This window comes from Carex rostrata, chromosome 9 (genome assembly GCF_964058835.1).
Source record: "Carex rostrata chromosome 9, lpCarRost1.2, whole genome shotgun sequence".
NCBI lineage: Eukaryota > Viridiplantae > Streptophyta > Magnoliopsida > Poales > Cyperaceae > Carex > Carex rostrata.
This window is the reverse complement of record NC_135926.1, coordinates 9,496,462-9,523,863: the sequence shown is the minus strand read 5'-3', so window position 1 is coordinate 9,523,863 and position 27,402 is coordinate 9,496,462. Positions and strand designations below refer to the sequence as shown.

The window sequence follows — 27,402 nt, the reverse complement described above, 5'->3', positions numbered from 1 at the left end:
GTTTGCTATTTTGTACAACCTTAATTAAAATGTTTTGATTTTATTAATTTATTAGGCTAATTTAGTATATCAGTACTCCCTCTCTCATGGCTTCCGAAGCTAACATGTTAGACAGCACAAATAGAAAGAAAATCATTCAAATAATTCAATAATTGCACTTTAGTAGACTTTAGAAAAAGAGAAAAAACACAAGAAAAAAGATAATGCCAGTAGGCACGTATGGTAGGGTCTGAATTGAGTAAATTTACATTCAATTATTTTGGAATTTGTTAAAGTTGTTAACTAAAGTTGACTTGAGTGTCCTTTTTTGCATGATTAAGGGATATGCTCAATTAAAGCTTGCTATCATATTGGTGGTTAGTACATTAAAGATATCTTTATCAATGCACTATGCATTATTGAATAAATAAGAAAGAAACAAACAAAGTTTGTCTCCTAAATGTTAAAACAACTATACACAAGGGAACAGAAAGATCATTCTCCATTTTTATATCGGCAAATAACTAAAGAGATAACAAAAGGAACAACATACATTTCGTCGAAAGCTAGAGTTATTATTTCCTGATTTATACCTGCATAAATAATTGTAATTGCTTCGGTATATCAAAATATTTTGATCGGAGTTGATACCATTTTCAGGATTTTGCAGAGTTCTTTTAAGAATTTTAAGTGCAATCTTTTGGAAAATAAGAAAGTTATACAGGTCAATGTAGTAATTTGCCAAAATTTGCCAAAAAGAAAATTAAATATTAAATGCAAATGTTATGACTCAAAGTTCAATTGTCGACACAACTTAGTAATAAAGTTCATAAAAAGCCAAAATGGTGCCAAAAGCAAATCACAACTTGGGGCAAGAATCTAATTCTCTACTTCATCAACTGCCCCAAACATCACTTAAACGGCCTTATTCTTAAAAAAAAAATGAGAAAGTAATATCATGAAAAGGCCAACCACAATAACGTCCCCAACCAACCTATTTTGTCCCTCTTACTCTCATTACATAACCCTTTATACAGCACTCCTTATTTCTTGCACAGTGTTCTTCTTTCTGTACATTTAAATACTCTCACAACCATACAATATCACAGTGAACACCATAGTACCAGAAAAATGGATATAGAATCGGCACAGTGCGAGTGTTGTGGCCTAAACGAAGAATGCACCCAAGAATACATTGTCGAGGTAAAGTCCAATTTTGGCGGAAAATGGTTATGTGGCCTCTGCTCTGAAGCAGTACGAGATGAGGTGGTAAGGAGGAAAAAAAATGAAGATGTGAGTTTAGAGGAGGCAGTGAATGATCACATGTCATTTTGTCGTATGTTCAAGTCTAACCCCGCCATTCGAGTGGCAGAAGGAATGCGACAGATGCTTAGAAAGAGGTCGAATGCAACAAAAGTATAGTTTTAGATGCTAGTTTTTACTAGGAGTTTAAACTGGATATGATTTTTGCTGCTTTTCTTAACGGTTTTTTGGAAATTAGAAGGATTCAATACATGAGAATTTTGTTGGAAGAAACTGTAATTCTTTTTTTCATTTTATGAGTGTACTGGGATTGAATCCGATATAGAAAAATATTCTAAAGAGAAATTTTGCAATTTCACATGAAATCTTTCTACTTCCATTGATACAATTTGAAGCAATTATCTGGTATTTGCTCTAAGAGGGCAGTTTATACAGGGGAAGCACCAGACTGCATATGCCAGTGGCCATCAAATGGTGTACCAAAAAAGGTAACCATCCTGTGTTGGTTGCTACTGGTACGAGTTGTACCTGGCAAAATTTGCGGCACATTGAATATTTTATATTGATAGAGCTTATTTTCTGTTTCTCAGGAGAACTTGTATTGTTTTGAAATCGTTCAATACTTCAATTGCTATCCTATTATGTATCCAATCCAATCAGAAATTTCACTGTAGAGGATAAGGAAATATGGTTTCTTTTAAGGGAGTCCAGCCTATTAGTCTATTTACACAAATGAGCCAAACAGTTATATTTTATTTCCTGAAGCAAACTTATTTTGTTTTACCCCTCCTGCTTACCGATTTGAAAATGATAGGAACTAAAGCTAGATTTATCAAAGCATATATGTTTCTGTTATTGATGGAAACCACACTAATATGAATAAAAAAAAAACTAGCAATCGCATTGCCTGTGCACTTTTGAATTTGCTAATCCAAAATGTGAATCAGATTCCAATAATAAGATTTGACAGTATTTGATTTCTAATCTAAATTCTAATTGTTTACGCAATAAAAAGATGGAGCTTATACTTCAACAGCAATATTGGAACAACTTTTTTTTTTTAAAAGCTTCAACAGCTTGTACTTCAACAGCAGTATTGGAACAACTTAAAGCCAATTTTATAAAGGAACTTTATGAACACTTGTTCTCTCTTTTTTCTTCTCCTTTCCTTAAAGAGGAAATGAGAATTTTATGGAAAGAATATAGTTTGCTTCGGGAGGCAACAAGTATCTAAATGGAATTATAAAGGAAATGAGAATTTTATGGAAGAATATAATTTACTTAAGCAGGCAACAAGTATCTCAATGGAATTATATGTTCATAGTAAATTTTGCTCTTTGTCACAATTTACTTAACTTTTTGTGAAAATTTAGTAATATGTCCACTTTATGTCACAATTCAATCTAGTATCTTCTATCCAAATAACCAGAGGAAACCAGCTCTGTTATTTGCGTCAATAAACGACCTTTTATGTCAAAAAAGTTCAACCAGTCAATATATATTGTGAATATCATTACATATATAAAAGAAAAGGAGGGATCCACTTACACACTTTTTTAGTGACACCCGATTACATCCTATATTTTTAAAGTCTAAATTGTCGATCCAAACCGTTCAACATGATGGATATATTAAAATCTGATTGCCAATAAAATTTTACATTTTTTTTGAATTTTTTTACTATTTATTAAGATAGGTACAAAAATTCAATGGTATGAAAACAACGATTTTATAAAATACTTAATAAATAATAAAAAAAATTCAAAAAAATGTAAAATTTAATCTGCAAACACATTTTAATATATCCATCATGTTGAATGGTTTAGATCAACTATTTGGACTTTGAAAATTTTGAAAATGTAGAGTGTAATTCGGTGTCAGCAAAAAAGGTGCAAGTGGATCCATCCTCATAAAAGAATCCACATCGTTACTCAAAACTATGTTGAATAATTTTATTATCATACTTAATTTCGAGAAAAAAAATATTCATTAAAGAAAAATTTTAATTTGTAAGATAAGACAATAACCTATAAAAAAATCTTACATCTAGCAAATTATGATAAAAAAATGTCTTTATTAAACAAACACATGACCTTTTATACAGAAAAAAAAAATAACATGATAATTTGTGTAGGAATTCTTGCAGAATAATACAAAAGAATTGTATCAATTATAAATTTGTTTGCATCTTAGACACATTAAGTACATTTTCTTCAAATGAGGAGAGAAGAATTATAAAATAAAAAATGATTCAATCTGAATAAATAAGGGAAAAGAAGCATAATCATACGGATGAGAACAAGTTACAGAGTGTGGCTAATTAGAAGCTTGGAAAATTCATCTTTATGTTATATTGTTAGGATTTTTTTGTACACTTGAGTAAAAGAGTTGTATTAACTAGAAAAAAAAAAATCAAAATCAAAAGACTTGAGGGGCCAAAATGAATTTCTTTTGGCATGGGGAAAAAGTTATTGGCCTCGCAAAAAAATTATTTCGAATGAATTGTAGCTAACGGTATTCAAATGCTGCAATACTGTGAAAAATTGGTATACTGTATAAATGCCTGTTCACATTGAATATACAGGGAAGGAATATTAAACAATCGTTTTCCCCAAATTTATATCACAATCATTGAATTGTATTATGCATATTTTTAGCAGGCATCAATTATTTGTATGAAAACTGACAGCTGGGTATGAAATATGCAAATAATATTGCAATTTGAAGTCAAATATTCTTGTGAGTTCAGTTGGGTGGGATATCAAATATAATCTAAGTTGAACAAAGAACTTAGATCAGATTAATGCTTAATATGCTTAGTTTCCATGATTAAATTTAAGGAAACTGTGGTAGGCCATCAATATAAATATATAATCGGTTTCAACAGTTTGAATTCGTCTCCTTTAAAATCAATTTAATAGATTTTAAAATTATGTTCACTAAACCTTTTTGATAAAAACAATATATCCTAACTTTGCTAATAAGTAATACTTATTCTTAATACAAATAGATACAAAAGTATTCTGTCCAATTTGTACAGCCCCTGTTTATCTCCCACGCCAGATGAGAACACATGGGCCCATCCCCAATATATGAAAGATTCATGAGTAAAGCTAATATACACTTAAGTGTACTGTACTCTTAAGTTTAGGCCGTTTGATTTTTTTAAAAGTCGTGCTTTCACGACTTTTAAAAAATCTGCACGACTTTTAAAGAAATCGAACAGCCTAAACTTAAGAGTAGAGTATACTTAAGTGTATACTAGCTTTACTCAAGATTCGTTTGTCAAACGGTCTCTTACAAGTTAGCTAGTTGCAATGCATTGAATCAAGAGGTCCCAGTTCTCGTAGAATGGACCACAACAATTAATCTTTAATACCAGCACTAATGCATTGATTATCATGGGCACTAGAAGCTTCTCAAGGAGTTATGATTAAGGCTATTTTGAAAAACAAGTAGCAATATTTTCTTTTCTTAATTATAAAACAGCCAACTCCATCAATATCAGTTTAATAAACAATGAGAAAAAAAAATAAAAAGCCCTAACGTGCCCCCCAAAAACTATTTGAAAAGGACTGATTAAAACGTCAATATCCTTGAGCACCTGCATTAATACTAACAATACTAAAAACAATAACAACAACACTTGACCACAATAATTATTAAGAATTGAAATGATTAATCATTTGAAAAATTGACTAATCACGAGTACAACAGATTTGTGTGGTCATGCAGACACTAACCTATTCATATGACCTGAAATGGTTTTTGCATCTTGACCTGATTTTTCCTTTTTGAAAATATATTAACATTTAACAGTATCTATAACATAACTTGGCAAAAATATCATGCAAAACTGTGTTTATCCTTTGTCCTCCTGACCTTCATACTTTCTTAATTCCCTAAATCAAGTCATATAAGAAGATGCAAAATATGAACACAATCAGGTAGTCAAAGGGGCTAGCTCAGAATGACCAACAAACTTGAGAAATAATAACAACAAAAACATACTGCCGTATATTTTGAAGTAAATACCCCTGATTAGGCTATATAATTTACCAAAAGTACATTAAGGATTACATCAGAAACTGAAAGAAAACACTTAGGAAACCTAATAAAAGGTGAGAGACAACAAGCTCTCAATCACAACATACAATTCATAACACGCTAATCACAAACAATCAAACTACATCTTACATATGGTAACAGATAAAAGATAATTCAGGGGCTAACATACAAGATCTATAATGAAAACACCTGTGCCGAGTTGACCTGAAGCTACCTTTAATATGCATAAGCCATCAAAAGCTAAGCCTGATAATGCAATCAAACAAGATAATCTATCAGCATTCAGCAAACCATGTCATTTTTCACTTTATTGGATTAATAATTAACAAACGAGAACACGAATTATACCTCATTTAGTTCACAGGTTAAGCTACTAATCTAGCATTTTTCCTTCGACTACTTCCAAACATTCCTTTTCATTCCCGCATTTTTCTATCCTCTCTGAAAATCAAAGAGAAACCTACCAACCTAGCAATCTTCCTCTGACTACTTTCCAACATTCTTTTTCATTCCCTCATTTTTCCATCCTCTCTGAAGATCAAAGGGAGACCAATTCTAGTACTGAAACCTAATGCAATAATAACATATTGTTGAAGCACTCAATGCAAGCATAACTATTGGAAGGATGGCGATAAAGGATAACAATTTGTTAGTAGAATGGCTTGGATCTGATTGGATAGAAGAGAAACAGAAGAATTGACAAAGAGGGATATGTAGACACACACACACACACACACACACACACACAGAGGAGGGGGGCTAGGAAGAGGAAGAGAGAGAGATAAGAGGTCTCTTCCAAGACATCCAATGAGAGAGAGAGAGAGAGAGTAATCAGTGACCACCCCACTTCTTCAATCAAAAAACCAGAAGAATTGGTGTGCACTGGAGTTAGAAGCTAATCTAAAGAGTAATTGGATAAAAAAAGAAAAACAAAGAAAAGAAACACTGAGGAAGGTAGAACAGATATGGAATCACCTAAACATGCAAAATCTACAAAAGACTACCATGCAAATGCCTGTTGTGATTGGCCACCAATAGACACTGTATACAGACCTAACATATCTAAACTAAATTAGAGGTTAATCAGACCCAGCTATATACATCCACCCATCACCCCCAAACACTACCCCCCCCCCCCCCCCCCCCCCACCGTTGTTGATCATCTCTATTCATCATCTAGATGGAGAATCCTTCTCAGATTCTCCGTGGCAATGGCAACATCAAGAGAAAACTCAGTCACTCTCTCTCCAGTAGGAGAGGTAGGTGCCGATTTCGCCATTGGGCGCATATCTATTTCAGACTTACAAACTGGCAGCTCAAGGGACATGCTTCTCTTCTGACGAAGCGAGAACTTGGGTATGGGGAGAGAACTTGGCGGCGGCGAGTTTGAGTAGGCGGGGCCTGCAAAAGGCGGGCACAGTGAAAGGTCCTCACTGTTGAACTTGGCCAACTTGGAAGGGGTTATGGAAATAGGTTTCGATTTAGATTTGCTCAGTTGTTTGGGCGGCTCGGAGTGGAACTGAGGAGGGGATTTCACGTTGGGTAACCCGGCTTGGAAGGTCCTGCAGTTGATGGCCCGGAAGTTTTTAGAAGGAGGCGAGGCAAACTGATCAGATGGGTGAGATTTGTTCCTGGAATATTGGGTCTGGTGCTGAGCAAAAGCCATTAGCGTCTCCATTGGAAAGCGGTACTTAATGATTCTAGCAGTTCAACTTGATTGACTAAATTTGAATCAGTATTGACCCTAAAAAGTTCGAAAACCCATTTTTTAGGTGTAAGATAACGCAAAATATAATGAAAATAAATAATTAAAAAACATATACATGCGTTATAGATAAATATACCTTGCGTAAAGATCTAGTGATGAAAGCCAGATCGAAAGTGGGTGTTAGCAGATCGATAGCTTTCTTCTTCCTTTTTTTCCTCCGGACTGAGCTTTTCCTCTTGAATCTTTGCCAGATCTGAGAGTAAGTACTGAGTCCAGAAAAGACAAACGAGAAAATAAGATCCATACTCTAAAGGAGAAAAAAGAAATAAAACCGCGTTCAATCGAAAAAAAAAAACAAACGAAACGGAAACGGAGAAAAACTAACCTGATCATGAAAAGTGGCACTAGAACAGAGAGATAGATCTCAGATAAACCGCCATATGGGAAGCTGTACTAAACAATACACAACCCGACCAAAATACTAATATTGGATTGGAAAAACGATCGCAAAGAACCGAGAAAGATTGAAATTTTTGCTATTCTCTCAAGTCTTAACAGTGAATTTTGAGCAAGAAAATAAGACTGTTCTTATGATTCCTCTCCCTCAACCTCTCTCTTCGGATGGGACAAGAAGGCGGACTTGAAATCACTCAGAGCTGGATTTAAGTGTTGAGTAGACCACAGACCACTGCCCGTATTGGTTCACCCACTTCTTTTATACTTGAACCTTTTTCACGTGTAACCTCGAAAGAATGGCTTTTCGAAAGACATCCTCCAGATTTTTTCTGAGCTAGCATTTGACCCACGAAGTCACATTTATTAATTATTATTCAGCAAATCTAATATTTTACCTTCCCAAAGAATCTAATATTTATCTTCGTTTCGAATTTTTTTATAAACCATATTTAAAAAAAATTATTGAAACCAACATGATTATTATTTTTTAAAAAAAACATAAGAATTGAAGTACCATTTTGTTCATAACTTTTTTTTTAACTGAAATGACAATTCAATCCGAGATATTTTTACAAGTTTTACAACATCATTTTTTTTTAAATCTGTGAAAATAGCTCGGACCGAAATAGTAATTCGGTTCTAGAAAAAAAAATACTTCAGACCGAAATGGCATCTCGGTTCTTATGATTTTTGTAAAACCAAAACAATCAAGTTGGTTTGACAAAATCTATTTTCAAAGTCCATAAAATGTAACAAACGATTCAATTTTTATATTTTCAATGTCTAAACAGTTGATTCAAACTGTTGAACATTCAATCTATATTAAAATGTAAGCTTGGAAACAAAATTTTACATTTTTTGAAATTTTTTTAATATTTATTAAGCCAGCTTTAAAACTCGTTGTTTTCATAAATTTTTCACTTTTTTATTAAAATGAACGATTTTAAAACTGGTTTAATAAATAGTAAAAAAATTTCAAAAATATAAATTTGATCTCCAAGCACATTTTAATATAGAGATCATATCTAACAGTTTGTATTGACCATTTAGACTTCAAAAATTGAAAATTCAATTGGTTGCACGATGACTCCGAAACAAACGTTTTAATATTAGTGGCCATTTTTATTAATAATTTAATACCCTAAAAAAAAAATTAAAACTACCCCCACATTTTTTTTAAAACTGCCACGACCGCTGGGCCCACGAGTGGCCCACCCTCTCTAGCAGACCGCCCAGGCCAGGGGCGGTCCCCTAAGGACCAGACCGCCTGGGGGCTGGGCAATCCTCTAAATAATTTTGTGAAGAAAAAATTTTCTTGTTTAAAGTGCATGCCAAAAAAACAAGACATTTGATATATTTATGAAGTGATGTCGTAACTCTTTATAACTTTGATTTGATTTGTCAATTGGATATTGTAAGTCTAAAGATAACATTAATTAAGGAGTTGGCATTGATTCTTAATAATTTATTTTATTTAAATATACAAAAAAAAAAAGTTAGATTGCCTCAATGATGTCAACTTCTATTTTTTTTAGAGAATTATTGTCGACATATACCATTTGCTCGGAGATAGGCAAACGAACACAATATATAGTAAATGCATTTTAAAATAATTATATGAATAATTCTTGAATAATCTCTTAGGCTTTTGACTAAACAAAATACCGATCGTTATATATATCGTTGAACGAAAACTTAAACTAAATTTTTGAGGTACTAAACGACGTTTTTTTGAAATTCTGATACTTCTAATGCCTGAGAGTTTCTCGAGCGCCATTCGGATCCGTCTCGTCCCTCCCTTTCAGAAAAGTGGTCATACACCCAAATCTGACTTTCCTAGCCAAAGTTATGGCTGTTTAAAGTTTTTTCGAAAGCTGAACTTTGAAAATTCATAACTAACTGTAGAAAAATCCAAATAAATTAAAATTTGTGTTAATTCTGTGTATTTTTGAATGCTCTACATGCTGGTGTAATTATTTTTGCAGTTTGGTCCCTGTATCATTCCAGACATGCTTATTTACCAGCAAAAGTCAAATTTGATGCACTTAAACTTGTGATATCTAACTGACAAATCAAATCAAAGTTATAAAGAGTTACGACATCACTTCATAAATATATCAAATGTCTTATTTTTTGGCATACACTCTAAACAAGATATTAAGATCTCTCTAAAAAAAAAATTAGCGGACCGCCCAGCCTCCAAGCGGTCTGGTTCCTAGTGGACCGCCTCTAGCTCGGGTGGTCTACTACGCAGGGTGGGCCGCCCGTGAGCCCAGCGGTCGGGGCAGTTTTTAAAAAAAAAATCCAATGAGGAGGCAATTTTAAATTTTGTTTTATGGTATTAATAAAAATGGCCGTAATATTAGCCAACCTTTATATATACTTATAAACATCGAGACTTTACTTAGTGCAGAATATATTTATCATTATCATTATAAAATTTAATATAGTAAATTCAGAAAATATATCTCTTATCCTCATATTATATTTTAAAGAAAAATTGTCTTACTTGTCATCAAACATATTGTATTAAGAAATAAATATTAAAAATCGGCAATTAAAAGCAAACTTTCAGAAAATTTGCAGGCTACCTACACTATGTTTTAAGAGCTTTTGGTCGATTAGAGCATCTTGATTTCAATTGAAAAGCAATTTTAAAATTTTGTGCGACGATTGCAATTTTTAATTGTAGAACTATAAAATGATTGATCATTTTATGAAAAAAAAAATAGCACTTTGTCTAAAATTATTGCTTGCAATTGACAATTTTATAGATATAAAAATGAAACTATAATTAATTGCAGGAATATAATATAAAATTGATTGATTGATTTGTGATTCTTAAATTTGTGTCACCTTTTGTAATTTTGATAAAGATGTTTTTAGTCTCTACAAGTCGTAACCGTTTTTTTTTAAGAGAGCAAGAGTATCTAAATTATTTGATAATAATTGTGGCAACTTATCTAAAGAGATCGAAAGAATCCTTTTTTTTGGCACAAAATTAGCATCTTGCCATTTTCTCTACCGATCTTTTTGTTATCCAGATTAAACAAATGGAGGAATTTATGTATACTCATTAAAAAAATTGAATTATCCTGATTAAACAAATGGAGGAATTTTATGATTTTCATATTAAAAATAATTTTAAATTTATAAATATCCATTTTACTATTCATTAAAAACATTAAAAAAATGTAGGATATTTAAGAAAAAAAATATCAGTTATCTAATTGGTCAGTTTTTCAAATTTCACTGCTTTTGACGTATACATGGTGATATTTTGGTGTACACTTGTGTATACACTAGGAGTAGAGAAATGAATCATTTGATGTCAGAAATCAACTAATTATAAGGATAAGATTGATATTTTTCTTAACATGCTACATGTTTTTTATTTTTTAATAAAGAGTAAAATAGATATTTTATAAATTTAAATGAGTTTTAATATAAATAATTATAAAATAAAGTGACTAAATTTGTGAGTTTAGAAATAAAATATGATACTATGAAATTTGGAGGAGTAAATACGTAATTTTGATGCTTTGTAGGAATCTCAAATAGTCTTCGGTCACCGTCCAGTAGGCATTTGCTAAACCCGGAACGGGTAGAACCCGTTTTGCCCGGCCCGTACCCGTTACCCGTGGTACCCGTATCCGTTGCCCGGGTACAAACGGGTAGACGGGTACGGGTAATAAACGGACCAGACAACCTAATTTGAAAAAAAACCCGTTATACCCGTACCCGTCTACCCGTCTACCCGTACCCGCCTACCCGTACCCATCTACCCGCATACCCGTACCCGTTACCCGTACCCATCTACCCGCATACCCGTACCCGTTACCCGTTTCACTTCAAAAAAATTTGAATTTTTTTGAAAAAAACAGAAAAAAAAAAAAAAAAACCTGGCGGACCGGATCCGTACCCGCGGTACCCGTACCCGTCAACCCGCAACGGGTACGGGTAATAAACGGACCGGATAGAGGTTTTGGAAAAATTACCCGTCTACCCGTTACGGGTTTTACCCGTACCCGACCTACCCCTTTACCCGTCCTACCCGTTACCCGTAACGGGTAACCCGGAACGGGTCACGGGTAACCCGTTAGCAAATGTCTACCGTCCAGGCGTCCACAAATTTACCCCAGTCGTCTTTCATCCTCAAGCCACCTCTCCTTTAGAATTTTTTTTAAAAACCATAAATAAAAAATAATATTTTACCAAATCAATTTAACTGTTTTGGTTTTTAAAAAAACTATAAGAATCAAAATTTATTTTTTTCGAGACCAAAATGCAATTTCGATCCGAGTCATTTTCACATATTTTGATAAAAAATAATGATAAAACTTGTGAAAACACGTCGGATCGAAATGGCATTTCAGTCCCTAAAAAAAAAATTTCAGACCGAAATGGCATTTTGGTTCTGATGGTTTCTGTAAAACCAAAACAATCAAGTTGGTTTGATAAAATATTATTTTTTATTTATGATATTTAAAAAAATTCTCTCCTTTACCGATAGTTTAACATTTTACCTTTAGATATTCTCTCACGGATGGATCTACATATAACTTACAGATACTTGGCTATTTATGTGATATTTTTAAGTTATGCGCATGTGTATTCATTTCTTTTAAGTATATATTAGCCCCCGGTAATATAATAATAGAGCATGATAATTGTACTTCAAACAAAATCTCCAAGCATGTTCCCTAAGTAGTTTAACAGACAAAACTTTCAATATTATCTAACTTCCATTTTCAGCGCTAATATCCAAACATTTAAAGCTCTGTTTATAACATTTTACAATGCTACTCGCAATAATTTAAACCTCTATTTGCAAACATTAAAATTCTAAATCTGTATAGTTTTAACTCCTAACTACTTTTGTTTTTAAGCCAAAAACCGAAAGATTTTTTTCACCCACATTTTTTTAAATTTTTTTCTCTGATCATTCTCATCTATTTTCTCAACGATTCGTGATGAATTTTGTGAATCTAAAAATATGAACGTTTTATCTGATTTTCTCTTTCAAATGAGATCCATGAAGAATAACTTTCGAGTTATATTTGTGTCGTAATTTTTTTTACCACTTTAAATCTTTGTGACTTTCAGTTTTTTTGTTTGTTTAATTTTGCTTCAAAATAATTTAAACCTCTCTTTACAAGCATACAAATCTCATGTACAAGCATATAAACCTCATTAATAACACTTTAAATCTCTAGAATAAAACATATAAACCTCATGTACAAAGAATTAAAACCTCAACAATAACATTGCATTTACTAAGCTCATTTACAAAACATATAAATCTCATGTACAAAGAATTAAAACCTTAACAATAACATTTCAAAGTTTATAAACCTCAACAATAACATTGCATTTACAAAACTTATTTACAAAACATATAAACCTCATGTACAAAGAATTAAAACTTCAACAATAACATTTCAAAGCATATAAACCTCAACAATAACACTGCATTTATAAAGCATATAAATCTCGTGTACAAAGCCTTGAAAAATTTCATGGTTGTAGACTGAGATTTAAAAACTTGAAAATTTAAAGTGCTCATGGGTTTTACTTCAAAAAAAAACAAATGACTTTAAAATTACCCAAGAGTATTTCTTCATGGATCTTATTTGAAAGATAAAATCGAATATAAAATATTCGTATTTTTAGATTCGTAAAATTCATCATGGATCGTCGAAAAAATAAATTATAATGATCAGAGAAAAAATAAAAAATAGTGGGTGAAAATAATCTTTCCGTTTTTGGTTTGAAGACAAAAGTAGTTAGGAGTTAAAACTATGCAGATTTAGAATTTAATGCTTTCAGATAGAGGTTTACATGCTTGCGAGTAGCATTGTAAAATGTTATAAACATAGCTTTAAATGTTTTGATATTAGCACTGAAAATGAAAGTTAGCCAACATTTGAAGTTTTTTTTTCTGTTAAATTACTCGGAGGACGCGCTCGGATATAATGGCTCGGGGTACTAGAACATTTCTCTATAATAATTTCAAAGCACTTTACGTAAAATTTCAAAATCTCCTCGTTCGACTCGCCAAATTGCTTATTTTTCGTCAAATCATCCAAATCGCTCATCAATTTCCTCTGGATTCAAATCAGCTGAAATCCCAAATGCATGAACAGTAACCCTAAAATTCCTGGAATTCTGAATCCAACCATTGAACTGTTTCGAGATACGTGCACAGAAAAATCAGCTGTTCTGAGATCCGTGCACAGAAAAAGTTGAACGGTTGGATTTGAAATTCCAAGAATTTCAGCGGTACTGTTCATGCATTTGGATTTCAGCTGATTTGAATCTGTTTCCTCTAGATAGCTCTGTGTTCAAATCTCGTATTCTCCTTATTTTGATTTCAACATAGAAAAGAAAGTAATATTTTAGAAAGATGAAATTGAAAAGGTATAATTTCATAGGTAAAATTATCAAATTCAAAAATCAGAATCTTTCTACGCAAATGTAAATATAGAATCCAGTTCAATAAAAATCTATTTTGCTATTTCACTTTTTCTTGTGCAAAAATAGAAACTTGCCTATTGGATCCATCCGTCCAGTGACCATTCAGATCGGAACAAGCATGAACGGATGGACCCAACGGACACGAGATCCGGTTCCCTTTTCCTAGCACTTCGAAGAAGGAAATGAGAGTTTATGCTCATTTAGGGCATGTTCGGCTGCAGCAACGAAATTACTGTTCACGTGGGGAAAAAAAATTCACTCAAACTGAATTTTATTTTCCACGTAAAAAGTCATTTTCAGTTCAAACTAATCATGTTCATGTTCCTGTTCCTATTCTCATTCCATCAGTTCCGCCGAACATGACGTATATTCAAATCCTAACTCCGTACTTGTGTCTGTTTCAACTCTTTATTCGAGTGGATCAACCAAGCTCTGGTGGAATCTGGCCAAACCCGGTAAAAATAATTTTATTATAAATTTTCGGTTTTAAACGAATCATAGTAGTTTTTTTCGATTGATCTAATGATTATCGTACAAGCATTAGAATAATAATGAATTAATCACTTGAAAATGAATTTAGATTTACTCAAACACATCTATTATGTTTACAATTTTGAAGTAAAATGTTATGAGGTAATTATTTTTAATGTAAAAATTGATCGTTTGAAATTGCTATAATAATAATTTGTGTAAGTTTCAGATATTATTTGTAGCATAACAGTCAGTGGTGGTGATTTAATCATCGTTACAGTTCAAAATAATTGAATACATCTAATATGCATGCAATTTGCTAGAATTATTCGTAACGCTCAACTGCACCGATAATTCCAAAAAATTTATCAATACCACATCTATATGCTGTTTTTATATATCACCAGTAGTATGAGGTGATTGAACACAATTGCTGGCGGATATGCTGGTAATTGCCCCTTTTGTAATTATGTTTTCCGGTCAATGGAAAATGGGCTTTTGCCTCTTTTAAAAAAAAAAAAAAAAAAAAATTGGAGGCCGCCCAAAAATTCAAAAAATACACTGTAATATGTTGATATTTAGGTTTTTGGAGGGCCTTCAATTTAATCTGCGGTCTTCTAAGAATGGAGCCGCAGATTGAATTGAAAACCATGGTATTTTTCGAATTCTCCAATTTAGTGATGTTTTGATTTTTTTTTTTTTTGAAACGGTATTAATAGTTGATAATGTTGGGAGGATAATAGTGAGCTGTGGTGATTTTACGACTTGAAATCACATTCAGTTGATTAAAAACATTAATAGATGCATACAACGATTCTTTAATTTTTATTTAAACAGAATTTGTTCACGCAAAGATTGAATTATCTAAATAGAATTGTTGAGTGCAAAATTTGGCGTTTGGGTAAATATTAATCAGCAATATTGTAACAGCATATAAATAAAAATGAAAAGAGACAAAGTTGAGTAAATTACTAAATTATCATGCAACTGATGGTGAAATTATTTAAACATGTAGTCTCAAGTTGCCGTGCCCGTATTAAATATGCCCACACGTGAGCCTTCTCCGGTGCAAGCGTAGACTGCTCTAATTTCTCTGTTTTGCTCTTCTTGATCTCATGCGAGCTGTTCGGTAAATTTTTTTTAAGCCTCCATAAAGCTAAAGGTGTCTCCTTTCCTTAGCCGTTTAATTTTACTGAACACTAATTTTTAACACGAATTAAGATTATCTTTTTTAATCTCATTTTGTTCAGATCTTAAGGCATCTCTATCTCTTCCTTCAACTTCCTTAACTATCATTTATGAATTAAAACAATCTAATATTGGTTCCTTAAACTTCTTTAAGTCTTAATTATAATGCAGATTAAGAGGTGTTGCCGAACAATCTCATAGTTAATGGTTGCTTTATAAAGTCAGTTATTCCTAACTTGGTAACTTTCTAGACAACCGTTTTGCAAATTTGCATTCTCTGAAGTCCTGAATCTGTATTGTTTGTTCTAAATCAGCTGACTTTTAAAGCTGTATATTTATTATTAATTTGCTCCATAATTTTTTGAAATTAGTCCGGTTTTAGATAACCTCAAATTTTATTACTGCAGAGATACTCCCGTTATGGCGTATATTTACATTCGACTTGCGAAAAATGAGGAGCCATATTAGAAGGTAAAGAAATGGTCTTCCCTTCTTATTAATTAACAAGATTTGCAATAAAAGGCTACATCTCAGCCCAGCGCGGGACAATATAAGGACGAGAGACATGGTCAAGGGTACTTGAAAGGCTCATTACATTAATAAATTCTCTCATTCATAGTCTTTCCATTTTGTACATTATAAGTTCAGGCCCAAATGATACACACTTTAAAAAAACAAGCCCAGCCCATAGCCACTCTAAATAGACCTAAAAGCAACAGATGTACACACTTTAAAAAAAATCAACATAAACGTTAGTTACGGCAATTTTATGACTTCAAAATAAACCTAAATAGATTAAAAAAAAATCAACAAATGTACACAATATTCCATAATTTAGTTTTCCCAAATTTGTTCACACAAATTAATACTTCAAAATCAAATGATATCATTTATTTTTAATTTTTGTAATGATCCACTTTTCTAAAATTTCGAGCAATAACATACAAAATTTGGCACACCTCTACGATCACTCCTATAGTAGCGAATGTGGTGTCCACTTCTCAAAATGAGTGGAAAAGGGATCTTATTTAATAACCAAATAGTTGTGAATGCAAAAAATTATCAACAAATTTTGACTTTGAAAAAATTCACAAAAATAGCTCCCGACCAAAAACAAAAGAAATAATATAGAAAACATATGTATATTTTGCAGGAGAGGAACAAAATTGCAGCAAATAAAAGTAAAAAAACTAAATAAATCAAATTCAATGTGGGTTAGGAACTGGGCTGGGGCCTGGGGAGGGCAGCCAATCCACCTCAGAGCACGCGTCTCACCCATTGACACATTACCGACTGACACGTGGAGTGGAGCCGCAAGGTTTGCTCGCCTCAAGTCCACAACAGATTCAACCCACTACGCATAAAATGTGCTTGATTCAATCTCGAAAAGTTCGAACAGTAGAGATGTAAAAAAGTCGCAACATGCCGTGACTCGCACACTGTGTGACGTGACATGACATGACATGCATGACGTAACGTGACTCGTACGGCACGTGAATGTTTGACTGTGGCATAATACTAAATGTCCTTTCACCCTTATTTCTTTTTTAGTTTCTTAGAACCGTAAAGTGAGGTACATAATTTTACGTTTCAAATTTACTTTCAGTCAGATCAAATTCAATCCAATGCCTTTTAAAATAAAGGGTTTTCTTCTAAAATTCGTGTCAAGTTAAAAAAATCGGGACAAATCTCTTGTCTATATGTTGGCAGAAAAATTCCACCCACAGGCCTCCATCCGTCCATTTCATGCATGCTTCAATCTAAATGGTTAATATAATAATATAGAGCATTTTTCAAAACTCAAATACGTTTCATATTTTAATTATTACCGTTTATATTAGAACAGATATGAAACGAATGAATAAATGAATAGATATACAAACATAATTTTTCTGCCAACGGATGAGCAGAAAATTTGATTCCGAAAAGAATAGGCATGATCCACTAGAATTTTTAGTGAACAGTACCCGTAAGGTACCTGGGACTGGGAGGATCCGAATTCCTCAACCTTTGGGCCTATATTTTTGAATTTTGGGCTTGTTTTCAATATCTCTCGTAATTTATTCTTTCTTCTCTACAGTCTCGGAGTCTCCCGTCTTTCCCCTATTTTGCCAAAGAGAAAAAGAGAAAAGATAGATTATTCTCCATTGCTGTGAGAAGCGAAGAAAAGAGAGAGTCGGGAGAGAGAAAGAGAAAGCATGAGGCTTAAGTTTCTAGCGGAGATGAAATCCTTTCTTTATTCCAAGGTCTGTGGCACTTTTTTCTTCTACCCTCCATTTTTGCAACTATAATAACCAGCATTTCTCATAAAAAAAAAAAAAAACAACAACAACCAGCATTTCATGGTATTTGCAAGTAATGCTCGTTCTCAAATTTATATCCCGTTCTGCACATTCTTCATGCTATTTGCCAAAAAAAAAACCCCATCAAGTCAACAGATAATATATGCTGTTCAAAAAAACTTGGCATTAATATATGCTGTTAAATTCTGACAAATTTGCGCAATTTACTACAAGCTACATGTTTTTATTTTCTTAAAATCATAAATGATGCAGAAATTAAATTTTAATAAGAAAATTACTTATATTATGAAAACAAATTTAAAATAAAATCTATTTTTTATATTAACTAGAATTGACAAAAGCCTCTCTTTCTTTGTAAGGCTGTTAGATTGAATTAGTGTGACATTGAAGGGGGGCTTGGATCTTTCAGCTGACTTCACCCTTCATTTGTACAGTTGCTTTTATCTGAAAATAATCACACAAGTGTTGAGTCTTATCTGAAAATAATAACAAATTTTTGGATCCAATTTGGAAATATCCACTGAAAGCTGCAGGATTTTAACTTGGAAAACTTGGTCCTGCTTTGTGACTTAAATATAAGTAACAAAATGTAGAAGCGGAGCGAATGGGAGGAAGAGCAAATTGAGATATTTGTGGGCAGGGTAGTATTGAACTTTGTTACAGGAGCGGTGGTCTCCTTTTCTGTCGCTTGGCCTGGTACTTATTTCATTTTAAATTTATCCTTTTCTTTTTCCTCCTTGGCAGTTATCAGAAATGTTTCTCAATTGTTGCTATGTTTCTAAATGCAGCATTTAGGGCAATTCCTACTGCTTCAAGGTTGAGTCTATCAGCTTGTAAGTTTGGAAGATTCATGTCAAACTATATCACCGTATATATAGTTAGGATCATTTGGCAATGAATGTTGACACTATCTCTCAAATAAGAATGAAAAAGTTTATAGAGACATCAAATTTTGTGCTGAAAGTGTTAAATGTGAATGGATCAATAATTGTGCAATTTAGACCATTGAAAATTCAAATTGCTGATGGGGGGCAAACATGCACCTCTGACCTCTCTTTACTTTTTACATTCATGACAGGTATATGCCGAATAGATCACACCCAAAGATGTCAGGGCTTAAATATTAAAGTTATTTATAACGGTTATCAATATTGCCAAGTCCAATATTTTAATAGTTACATAAGAATGTTGCAACAATGCTATGCATCTTCCATCCCCTTTGAATGTGATAAATTTAAAATAGTATTTACTTAATTGCAGTTGCAGGACTGGCAGGGGGGAGGTGGAATGGTGGCAGGTCCATGGATGCTGGTATTCACAGGCTTTTTGTTGACCTCCAAGGAACTCCAAGTCAAACTGATCTGGCCTCCTTGTTAGTTCTTTGTAATCTCTTATAATTTCCATCCAGTGTGGACATTTATTTAGATTTTTTTACAAATGTTCCCTTATACGTCTTTTGTTTCAAACTAATGAATACAAATAACCAAATTGGCAACTGAGGAATCCTCACGAGTTAGCGTAAAAAAGCCTCTAAGTTCATATAGATAGCTGTTCTTGACCCATTTCAACTTTTTTCATCCAAATCCTTAGTATACTGAGAGAGTTCAAGGAGGACAAATCTCTACTGATTCTTTTGAGGAAACACTTTTACTCAGAGCAAGTGTTTGGTGATGTAAATCCTGATGTCCCCCTCTCTCGGTGGAGACCTCGCAATACCTACATTGATTTGGCAGCTTCTCAGAATCATACTCAGGCTCATAGGGTTGAATTTTACCAGAAACTTGACCAGTACAAGCGAACTACAGAGAAAAGTGCCATTGTAAGCATCATTTATGGAGCGATTATTAATGATAACAAAACCGATCTATATTTTTGCTCGTGTAGTTATTATTTTATTCACATTTGCAGAGGAGTGACTCTTCTGAGAACAATGGTCTACCTGAGAAACAAAATAATGTAAGCACCATTACTTTCCATAAAAACCCTTTTTACTTTTATTAAAATATAGAACTATGGAAAAACTCAATAATGTCTTTCTTTTATCTTTTTATGTGTGACAGAATGAGAATCGAAACTGGGATTTGTTTGTGGATCCTCTAGAGAGTATTTTTGGTTATCCTGAAGACAGCAAGGAGACCAAACCACAATCTGAGGCAACAGAAGTGCTTTCTAGAAGACAAGCGCGTGCCCTCAAGAGGACTCATGGGCGTCAAAGGTCTAATTACTCCAACACTTCCGTAGTGAGCAGCAATATTTAGTACATTTTAGTGGCTGGTTTATGACTTGCTGATCAAATGTTGCTAGAAAAAAATTGGTGCGAGTTAGAAATGTAATGGACAATGGTTACCTATGGCAGCATGGCTGGTGCTGTAGCGTCATCGTTGATATTAATCTTTTGATCCTATGGTGGGGGCCTAAAAGTGCTTACTTTTGGACACTGGTTACTCTTATCACTGATTTTTTTTGCTCCAAGCATATTATAAAAATAACAGTCATATTCATCTAAAACGGGTATATTGTTGTATCCTTAATCAGCAAGTGTTGTAGCATCAATTATGACATGGTGCTAGCTCAGATTATAAAATTGAAGTTTGAAATAAAATAATTATTTTGAAAACAAACATTTTTTTTTTTGGTTCAAACCGCCCGTAGGTATATATTTCATAAAGCATAGTAGTACATCAGAAAAGTTGCATCCTAGTGTTTACAACATGTATTATCAGACTAAGTTGAGACATAATATTAAACAAGAGTGTCTTTAAAAGCATTTAGCTATAATCAAACTAAAAACACAAAATCTGGTTGTTATGCAGCAGTCACTTGATATCCAGCTCTAGAATGATACAAAAATTGTATTAGTATGCAAAGATTTTCCTTTCTGAAGGCAGGGGCATAATTAGAGTTGCCAAAAAAGCTCGTAGTTTGTGATTCGATTGATTTTGATTCGATTTTTTTTTTTTCAATTAACTTGTTTGATTGATGTTCATTCTGAAACAAATTAAATCAGTTCGGTTCGAACTCTTATTCAAACTCAAACTGGGTATAGTTTGTTCGAAATTGGTTCGCGAACTATTAAGGTTCAAATCTCAAATTAACATGTACAATTCAAATTAGAGCAATGCCAGTGGCTCAGTGCAAAATCAAGGTTTCATTTCAAATATGTACAAATAGGCACCTGATATGATCAGATAAGATCCAATACAATGCTTAGTTTAAGCTATCTAATTTTTAAAAAATAAGGGCGGTATTATGGTAAAAAAAAGCTTATAGTTCGTGATTCGATTGATTTTGATTCGAAATTTTTTTTACAATTAACTTGTTTGATTGAAGTTCATCCTGAAACAAATCAGACCAGTTAGGTTTGAATCTTATTCAAACTTGAACTCAAGTTTGATTTGGTTTGATTCGTTTGCAACCCTGTCGCATAATTATCATTTCTTTATTTTAATCAGTATTTTGCATTTATTAAATTGACAAGTGAAGACATTAATAAAGCATTTGACTTCTGACAGGTCCACAAAATTTTTTAATGGGCAAATACTTGATACCGGAAGTTTCAATGGGCGTATAGCAAATTTTCTCTATTTCTTGGGAGAACGAGGCAAAACAAGCCAATTCCTTAAAAAAAAAACGTCCGCTACTTTTTGGTAATATTAAACCCGGCTGAGTACTATCAATAGCTTAGTAGCTCTAGAGCTTAACAACTATTCCAAGATGCGCTCGAGGATTGGAGAATCGCTACAATATCTCGTTTCATGTTGGAAAATATTAGTAAAATCTGGAGACTGCACGTCTGATATTTATAAAAAAAAAAGAAGTGAAGTATTACCATTCATACGTCTTACATTCTGTCGCATAATAACTTCTACATGAGGCTAAAGAATGGCACCTTTACTAGGAGCTGACTGGTTTCCAGCTTGCTCACATACTAGTGCCAAAAAAAAAAAAAAAATCAAGAGAGAGATGACTCATGTCCGTCTCTGTACACTCTCTGCCACATAGCTTTCCTTTTCTTTTTTTTCACTAGTGGCTCGAGAGAAGAAAAGGAACAAAAAGAAACGGAGTTACAAAGGAGTACACTCAATCACTACACATGATTTGACATTAGGTTTTTTAACCCAGCAATAGCAGAAATCATATAATCAGGCCTTTCTTTCTTAATCTTTTTATCCACAAAATAATGGCAGATACTGTCAAGGAGTAGAAGAGTTGACAAAAATCTCTTGGGGCACAGGAGGGCTTTGAGTATCCTGTAGAGACGACGGGATGACCAGCCGTTGCAATGACTTTAAAGCAGTTGTCAGCTGTGCAAATGAAGGGCGCAAATTCGGATCCCTGGTAAAGAATTATTAACAACAAAGAAACTCATGGTTAAAGAAATAAGAATATGATTAACACTCGAGGGAGGTAATATAGTGGTAAAAATGAAAAAATGAAAATCAAATATACGTTTGCCAGCACTCCCAAATGATTCTGGAAACTAGGGGATCGACATCCTTAGGAATATCGAGGCGGCGTTCCTGAAAACCAACAGCACCCACAACTTGCATTGGGTTCATCCCAGACCATGGCATTCTTAGTGTCGCTAGCTCCCACAGTATAACCCCAAAACTATACACATCACACCTGCATCATACATGTTTCACATCTTAAAACTCGAAAACCAAATGGATCAAGTACTACTAGAGAGAGAGAGAGAGCTTACTTCTCATTTGACGGTTCATTCCGCAAAACCTCTGGTGCCATCCACTCAGGCTACACACCATATTCAAAAGTTAAAACGACAACAAACAAAAGGCACATGAGCGTACAATATTTACAAAGTATACTTTGTTTAACATTTAAACTAAAAGTGCCTGTGACTCACTGTGCCGGCAGTGGATTTCGATGATAAGAAGGTGCTGTGCTTCAAACGTGACAGTCCAAAGTCACACACCTGCACAATTTTAGCATCCACGGTAAAATAGTTCCAATGAAGTCCAAAAAAGATCTCACTTTCCAATTCTAAGAAGAAGATCAACTCAACCAAGATACGACCTAGATCTCCCAAATTGAAATTTATGTGAAGTATGACGTAATCTCCAGTGCAAATTATTTGACTACGGTTTTGAAGTTTTAAGCATACTTCAACTAGCCAAATTTAAACCTGAACCACACCTGAAGCTTATCTGTAAGTTTACCGTGGTATATTAAGAGTATGTTGGTCTGTTCGAAACAGGTCAATTATAGGCACCTACTAGCAGTATCAACCTGATTGGCATGCGTTGACTCGTCTTGTTGATAATATAAATGTAAATTATGTTTCTTCACAAAAATGAAAAAAATGTAATACCTTGACTGTCCAGTTCTTATCAACCAACAAATTTGGAGATTTCAAATCCCGGTGAACAATAGTAGGAACACTGCTATGAAGGCAATTCATGCCTTTGGCCTATTCAATAAATCACAAGCAGCAAAGAAAACCAAATTATTATTAAAAGCTGACCAAATAAATAGAAAGTTTTGGATGTTCCAGATCATACCACATCAAAAGCCATGCGAATCCTGCGCTTTTCATCTATTTGACAATTAGGTCGATGAAGCAACCTGTACAAGCTTCCTCTGAAAAGGTAATGCTCGAAAAGAAATGTTAAACTGTGAAGATTTGACATAACTAACAATAGTTGGGAGTTCAAAGCAGTGAATAAATGAATTCAGTTCAACAGTAATTCTCCCTAGTAAACACTGCGAAGTCTTATCTAGGCAGATATAGCCACAACTGCTCGATGTGAGCTCATAAGCAGTTAAATGATTCATACTGTAGACTTGTAGTTAATGGATACCAAAAAGAGAAAGGTTCTAACCTGGGGAGAAACTCAGAGACAATTGAAAGATGTGGTGGACGAGTAACTGCACCCATAAAGAGCACAACATTTGGATGCCGTAGTCTTCTCATTATCCTTACCTAATTAATTATAAAGAACCAAAAAAAATAAAAGCACATTCCTCAGATGAACACCTACACTCCCTGAGTTGCTAAACATAATTTACGTGAAGAAATAGAAAAAAGCTCCTTGACATACTTCACTACGGAACTCATCAAGGGCATCCCCATAGAACTCTTGGTCCAAAAACTTCTTTACAGCTACTTCCTGTAAATTAATTCCACTCCATCCTTGTCAGAATCTTATGTAGTACTGATTTTTTTCTCTTTATAATTTTAAACCAACTTAAATAGAAGATGACAACAAAAAGCTACTTACGGTTCCATTCCAATCTGCACGGTACACTTCGCCATACGAACCTAGGAAAATAAAATATAATAAAACAATAAGGAGAGTTCTGCCACAGACCATAGAAGCAAAATGGAATAGGATAAAAGCAGTTGTCTAATTAGCGGCATTGAAATCAAATCAAAAGTATTGAGCCAAAAAAAAAAAAGAATGGTACCTAAGCCAATCCTCTCTCCAATGTCAAGATCTTCCCACAATATCTCACACTCAGACACATCATCTAACATAGGATCAAGCCTACTCGGTCTCATCTGTGACAGAGATACAGCTGACTCAACAGTCTCTTTTTCCATTACATATCCCTTGAACCTATCATTAGAACTTTTCTTCTTATCATGCATCCCATTTACGTTCTCCAAATGTCCCTTCAACACAGGCGGTGGTTGAACAGATGTGACTTGCATTTCTACTTTATTACCAAAATAACTATTATCCGAGTTATTACCATATGGATCTGTAGTATTTAGATACGGACTTTTACCAATCAGAGGCCTCTGGGATGAGGATGAAGCTGCGTTGTCATTAACATTTTTGTTTCTGCGTTGAAATGGTTCCTCATTATATGCTGACCAATTTTTCATCACCAATGGCTGCTGAGGCCTACTGGGCCCGGGAGAAACATTCTCTCTTCGTCTTTGGAACCCACCTGTATTGATTCTGCTATCAAGAGCAGTAACTTTCCCAAATGGGTTCAGATCAGCAAACAATTGTCTGGTATCATCCATCTCTTGCGTGTCATCCACTGGCTTCACAGTTTCATTAAATGGTTCTGATGAGGTCGACCCAATAATAGGAAACTGGTTGAGGTTCTGATGGTGGTCCAATGGGATGGTTCCACTGTTACTAGTCTCGGAAGTCAATGCAGCAGTAGAGAACATCTGTGGAGGAGTTGCTAGTGGTTGATTTGATATTGATAGCACTTCAGAGAATTGGTTTGATGTGTCAGGTCTGAAGAACTCTTCACTAGGGTTATTTGTAGCCGCAGAGGTTAGTCTAGGGTTAAGATTAGAATTTAAAGTAGTTCCCTTTAAGCTAGGGAAATCAGCAGGAATTAGAGTGCCTGGGGCAGCCATTAGATCAACCAAATATTCCCTGTTAAAAGTTGGTACAAATGCCATAAATAATAAACACTAGCTGTCTGAATATACAATACAGTTATAAATTCACTTGGCAAATAAAACTATTTGTGCAGTAGAAGGATGAGGCAAGTGTACCTGCCGTCGTCCATTTTAATAATGCTAACAGCATCATCATCAACGCCTGTGTAATGACTTCCCTTTACTAGCTTGCATATGATTCCCACCTTATCTGCTAATATCTGCAGTTTTAGGTGTAAACCCCAAGTAAGGACATCGATAAAAAATGGAATTATGTAGAGCATCGTTTACTCCCCTATTCCACCTTTCCCACCACAGCACAGCAATAAGATTAGGATTGATAGTGGTGCACTTTGCTATTAATACAAACATCCTGGTAGCTTCTACCAATGAATTTCAAAAAAAAAAAATTAGGATTGCTATAAAGGCAACATAATATACCTTGAAAAGGAGGGCACGATGGCGGAGCAACCCAATCTTGATACAACCAATAGGTAACAGGCTGGTCTGAAGAGAGGTTCTTAACTCGGTGCTACACACCATCCAACGTGCCAGCATGTCATTCGCATCCTTCACAGGGCCACCCATGTTATCTATCACAAGCTCAGCTATCCTTTGAACCAGCAATGCAGTGTCAGTAGCAGGACAATCTAACATGCAGCACTGTGCTATCTGCTCCAACTCTACTAGTGTTGCATCCATTGTGTGGTTAACAACAATTACTTCAAAACCAAGGTCGCCTATGCTCGACTGGAGATCAGCAAGGGAAGGCATCTTGCCTCGCTTAGAGGATTCGGGCAGCAGCCCAAATATATCACAGAATCCATCTAGTACTTTTTCGTGGTAATCAATTAGATTGTAGTCCTAAAAAACAGATTGTTCTAGCATGTAAGTGAAGTAATGGCCATATCATATCTTAGTAAGCAGTTAATTTAGGCATCAGATGTGTGTTTGATTTTGGAGATAAACAGAAATGGTACAAGTAGAAGATTACTGAAGAGACTATTCAACAATTAACAAAAACGGAAAATCGATTGAGAGTGAAGCACAAAAATGGACAAACATAATAGCGTGTCCTATGTTTGGCTGCGCTACCTACAACGAATGGCAAGGCTAAACCCCATTAAAAATTGAGGTCGCTTTAGTGGAAGTTCGCCCGAGAATAAAATCAAATCCACTACCTTCTATATAAATTCTAAAAATATAATACCAACTAGCGTTACTATGAAGTAAAAGAAACTTTACCCAATATCGTCTGGAGAGAGCCTCGGCAGTGCCTTCTTCACGATCCTGATCAATTCGATCCCTACCCAAACTTAGCAACGTCGCCTTTCGGATCTGATCGCCATCTGGGTCCGACCCTCCAAAATCCGCATTGGAAGCACTCAGCGCCATCGCGAGTTGTATCTGATACTCCTCTTCATGCGAGAAGTAATCCTCCCTGTTACGGTCTTCGACCCTAACCCCTCCGCCGGACCCCACCACAGGAGAAGGTCCAGAATCCACCGGGGAAGGCGGTGTTGCGGAGGCAGAGGAGGTTGCACGGTGCTCTGAACTGCATGACTCAGCGGGTCCACCACTTGTCGGGGATGGAGATGGAGAAGTCGGTGGGATATCGTTCGATCGTGGTGGTTTCTTCTTGAACAAGTGCTTCATTGATAGATCTTTCTCCTTTTCTCCTCTTTTTCTTTGATTTTTCGATCGATTTTTTCTCTTTTATTATTATATTTCCTAGTAAGAACTTGGGAAGGGAAGGAGGCTTGTAAGACCAGGAAGACTATGAGTAACAAAAGTGGGCTCCAAGTTCGAGTTAATTACCGAAGTAACCGTACTGCTTTTGCGAATGAAGAGAACACACTTCGTACGCGGGGACCGTGTTTGGAATCCATATCCTCCCAGGTACCCGACTCAGGCAAATTACAAACGCACGGCTCAGATTAATCCAGTGCCTATAGAAACTATACGGGTTCCTTTTTGAGATTCGTGCCAATTTAATCGAACTAATATGGACCGTCTGTTTGTAATTTGTTTGAGTCAGGTACATGGGGTGATCAGAATTCCCGTGGGTAATGGACCCGAGATCGACATTAGTAGATACTAGGCCGAAAGTCGTGGTGGGT

At 34.5% G+C, this 27,402-nt stretch overlaps 4 protein-coding genes across 6 annotated transcripts; 2 read left to right on the top strand and 2 right to left on the bottom strand.

Annotated features, from left to right (window-relative positions):
* The first annotated feature begins 857 nt into the window (after positions 1 to 857).
* On the top strand, positions 858 to 1,674 carry LOC144559561 (uncharacterized). Its single transcript, XM_078308623.1, has one exon. The coding sequence runs from the start codon at positions 1,111 to 1,113 to the stop codon at positions 1,399 to 1,401; it is 291 nt and encodes a 96-aa protein (XP_078164749.1). The 5' UTR covers positions 858 to 1,110; the 3' UTR covers positions 1,402 to 1,674.
* Positions 1,675 to 5,262: 3,588 nt separating this feature from the next.
* Positions 5,263 to 7,707, bottom strand: LOC144559228 (flocculation FLO11-like protein). Of its 2 annotated transcripts, XM_078308226.1 has the most exons (4): positions 7,404 to 7,707; positions 7,155 to 7,284; positions 5,659 to 7,054; positions 5,263 to 5,556 (listed from the first exon to the last, which is right to left on the bottom strand). In XM_078308226.1, exon 3 carries the CDS (start codon positions 6,986 to 6,988, stop codon positions 6,476 to 6,478), a length of 513 nt encoding a protein of 170 aa, XP_078164352.1. In that variant the 5' UTR covers positions 6,989 to 7,054; positions 7,155 to 7,284; positions 7,404 to 7,707; the 3' UTR covers positions 5,263 to 5,556; positions 5,659 to 6,475. The 2 variants fall into 2 exon arrangements, with proteins under 2 accessions (XP_078164352.1, XP_078164353.1); XM_078308227.1 differs by lacking the exon at positions 7,404 to 7,707 and having other exon boundaries at positions 7,155 to 7,305.
* A 9,998-nt stretch (positions 7,708 to 17,705) lies between these two features.
* On the top strand, positions 17,706 to 20,326 carry LOC144559853 (uncharacterized). Of its 2 annotated transcripts, XM_078309004.1 has the most exons (7): positions 17,706 to 17,856; positions 18,507 to 18,609; positions 18,702 to 18,746; positions 19,174 to 19,285; positions 19,504 to 19,732; positions 19,822 to 19,869; positions 19,974 to 20,326. In XM_078309004.1, exons 1-7 carry the CDS (start codon positions 17,809 to 17,811, stop codon positions 20,169 to 20,171), a joined length of 783 nt encoding a protein of 260 aa, XP_078165130.1. In that variant the 5' UTR covers positions 17,706 to 17,808; the 3' UTR covers positions 20,172 to 20,326. The 2 variants fall into 2 exon arrangements, with proteins under 2 accessions (XP_078165130.1, XP_078165132.1); XM_078309006.1 differs by lacking the exon at positions 18,702 to 18,746.
* Positions 20,327 to 21,705: 1,379 nt separating this feature from the next.
* On the bottom strand, positions 21,706 to 27,061 carry EDR1 (Protein kinase superfamily protein). The gene is made up of 13 exons (XM_078308741.1): positions 26,528 to 27,061; positions 25,724 to 26,146; positions 25,400 to 25,503; positions 24,343 to 25,277; positions 24,156 to 24,196; positions 23,976 to 24,044; positions 23,757 to 23,857; positions 23,436 to 23,514; positions 23,246 to 23,344; positions 22,781 to 22,849; positions 22,619 to 22,668; positions 22,363 to 22,539; positions 21,706 to 22,248 (listed from the first exon to the last, which is right to left on the bottom strand). Exons 1-13 carry the CDS (start codon positions 26,936 to 26,938, stop codon positions 22,107 to 22,109), a joined length of 2,700 nt encoding a protein of 899 aa, XP_078164867.1. The 5' UTR covers positions 26,939 to 27,061; the 3' UTR covers positions 21,706 to 22,106.
* Positions 27,062 to 27,402: the final 341 nt, after the last annotated feature.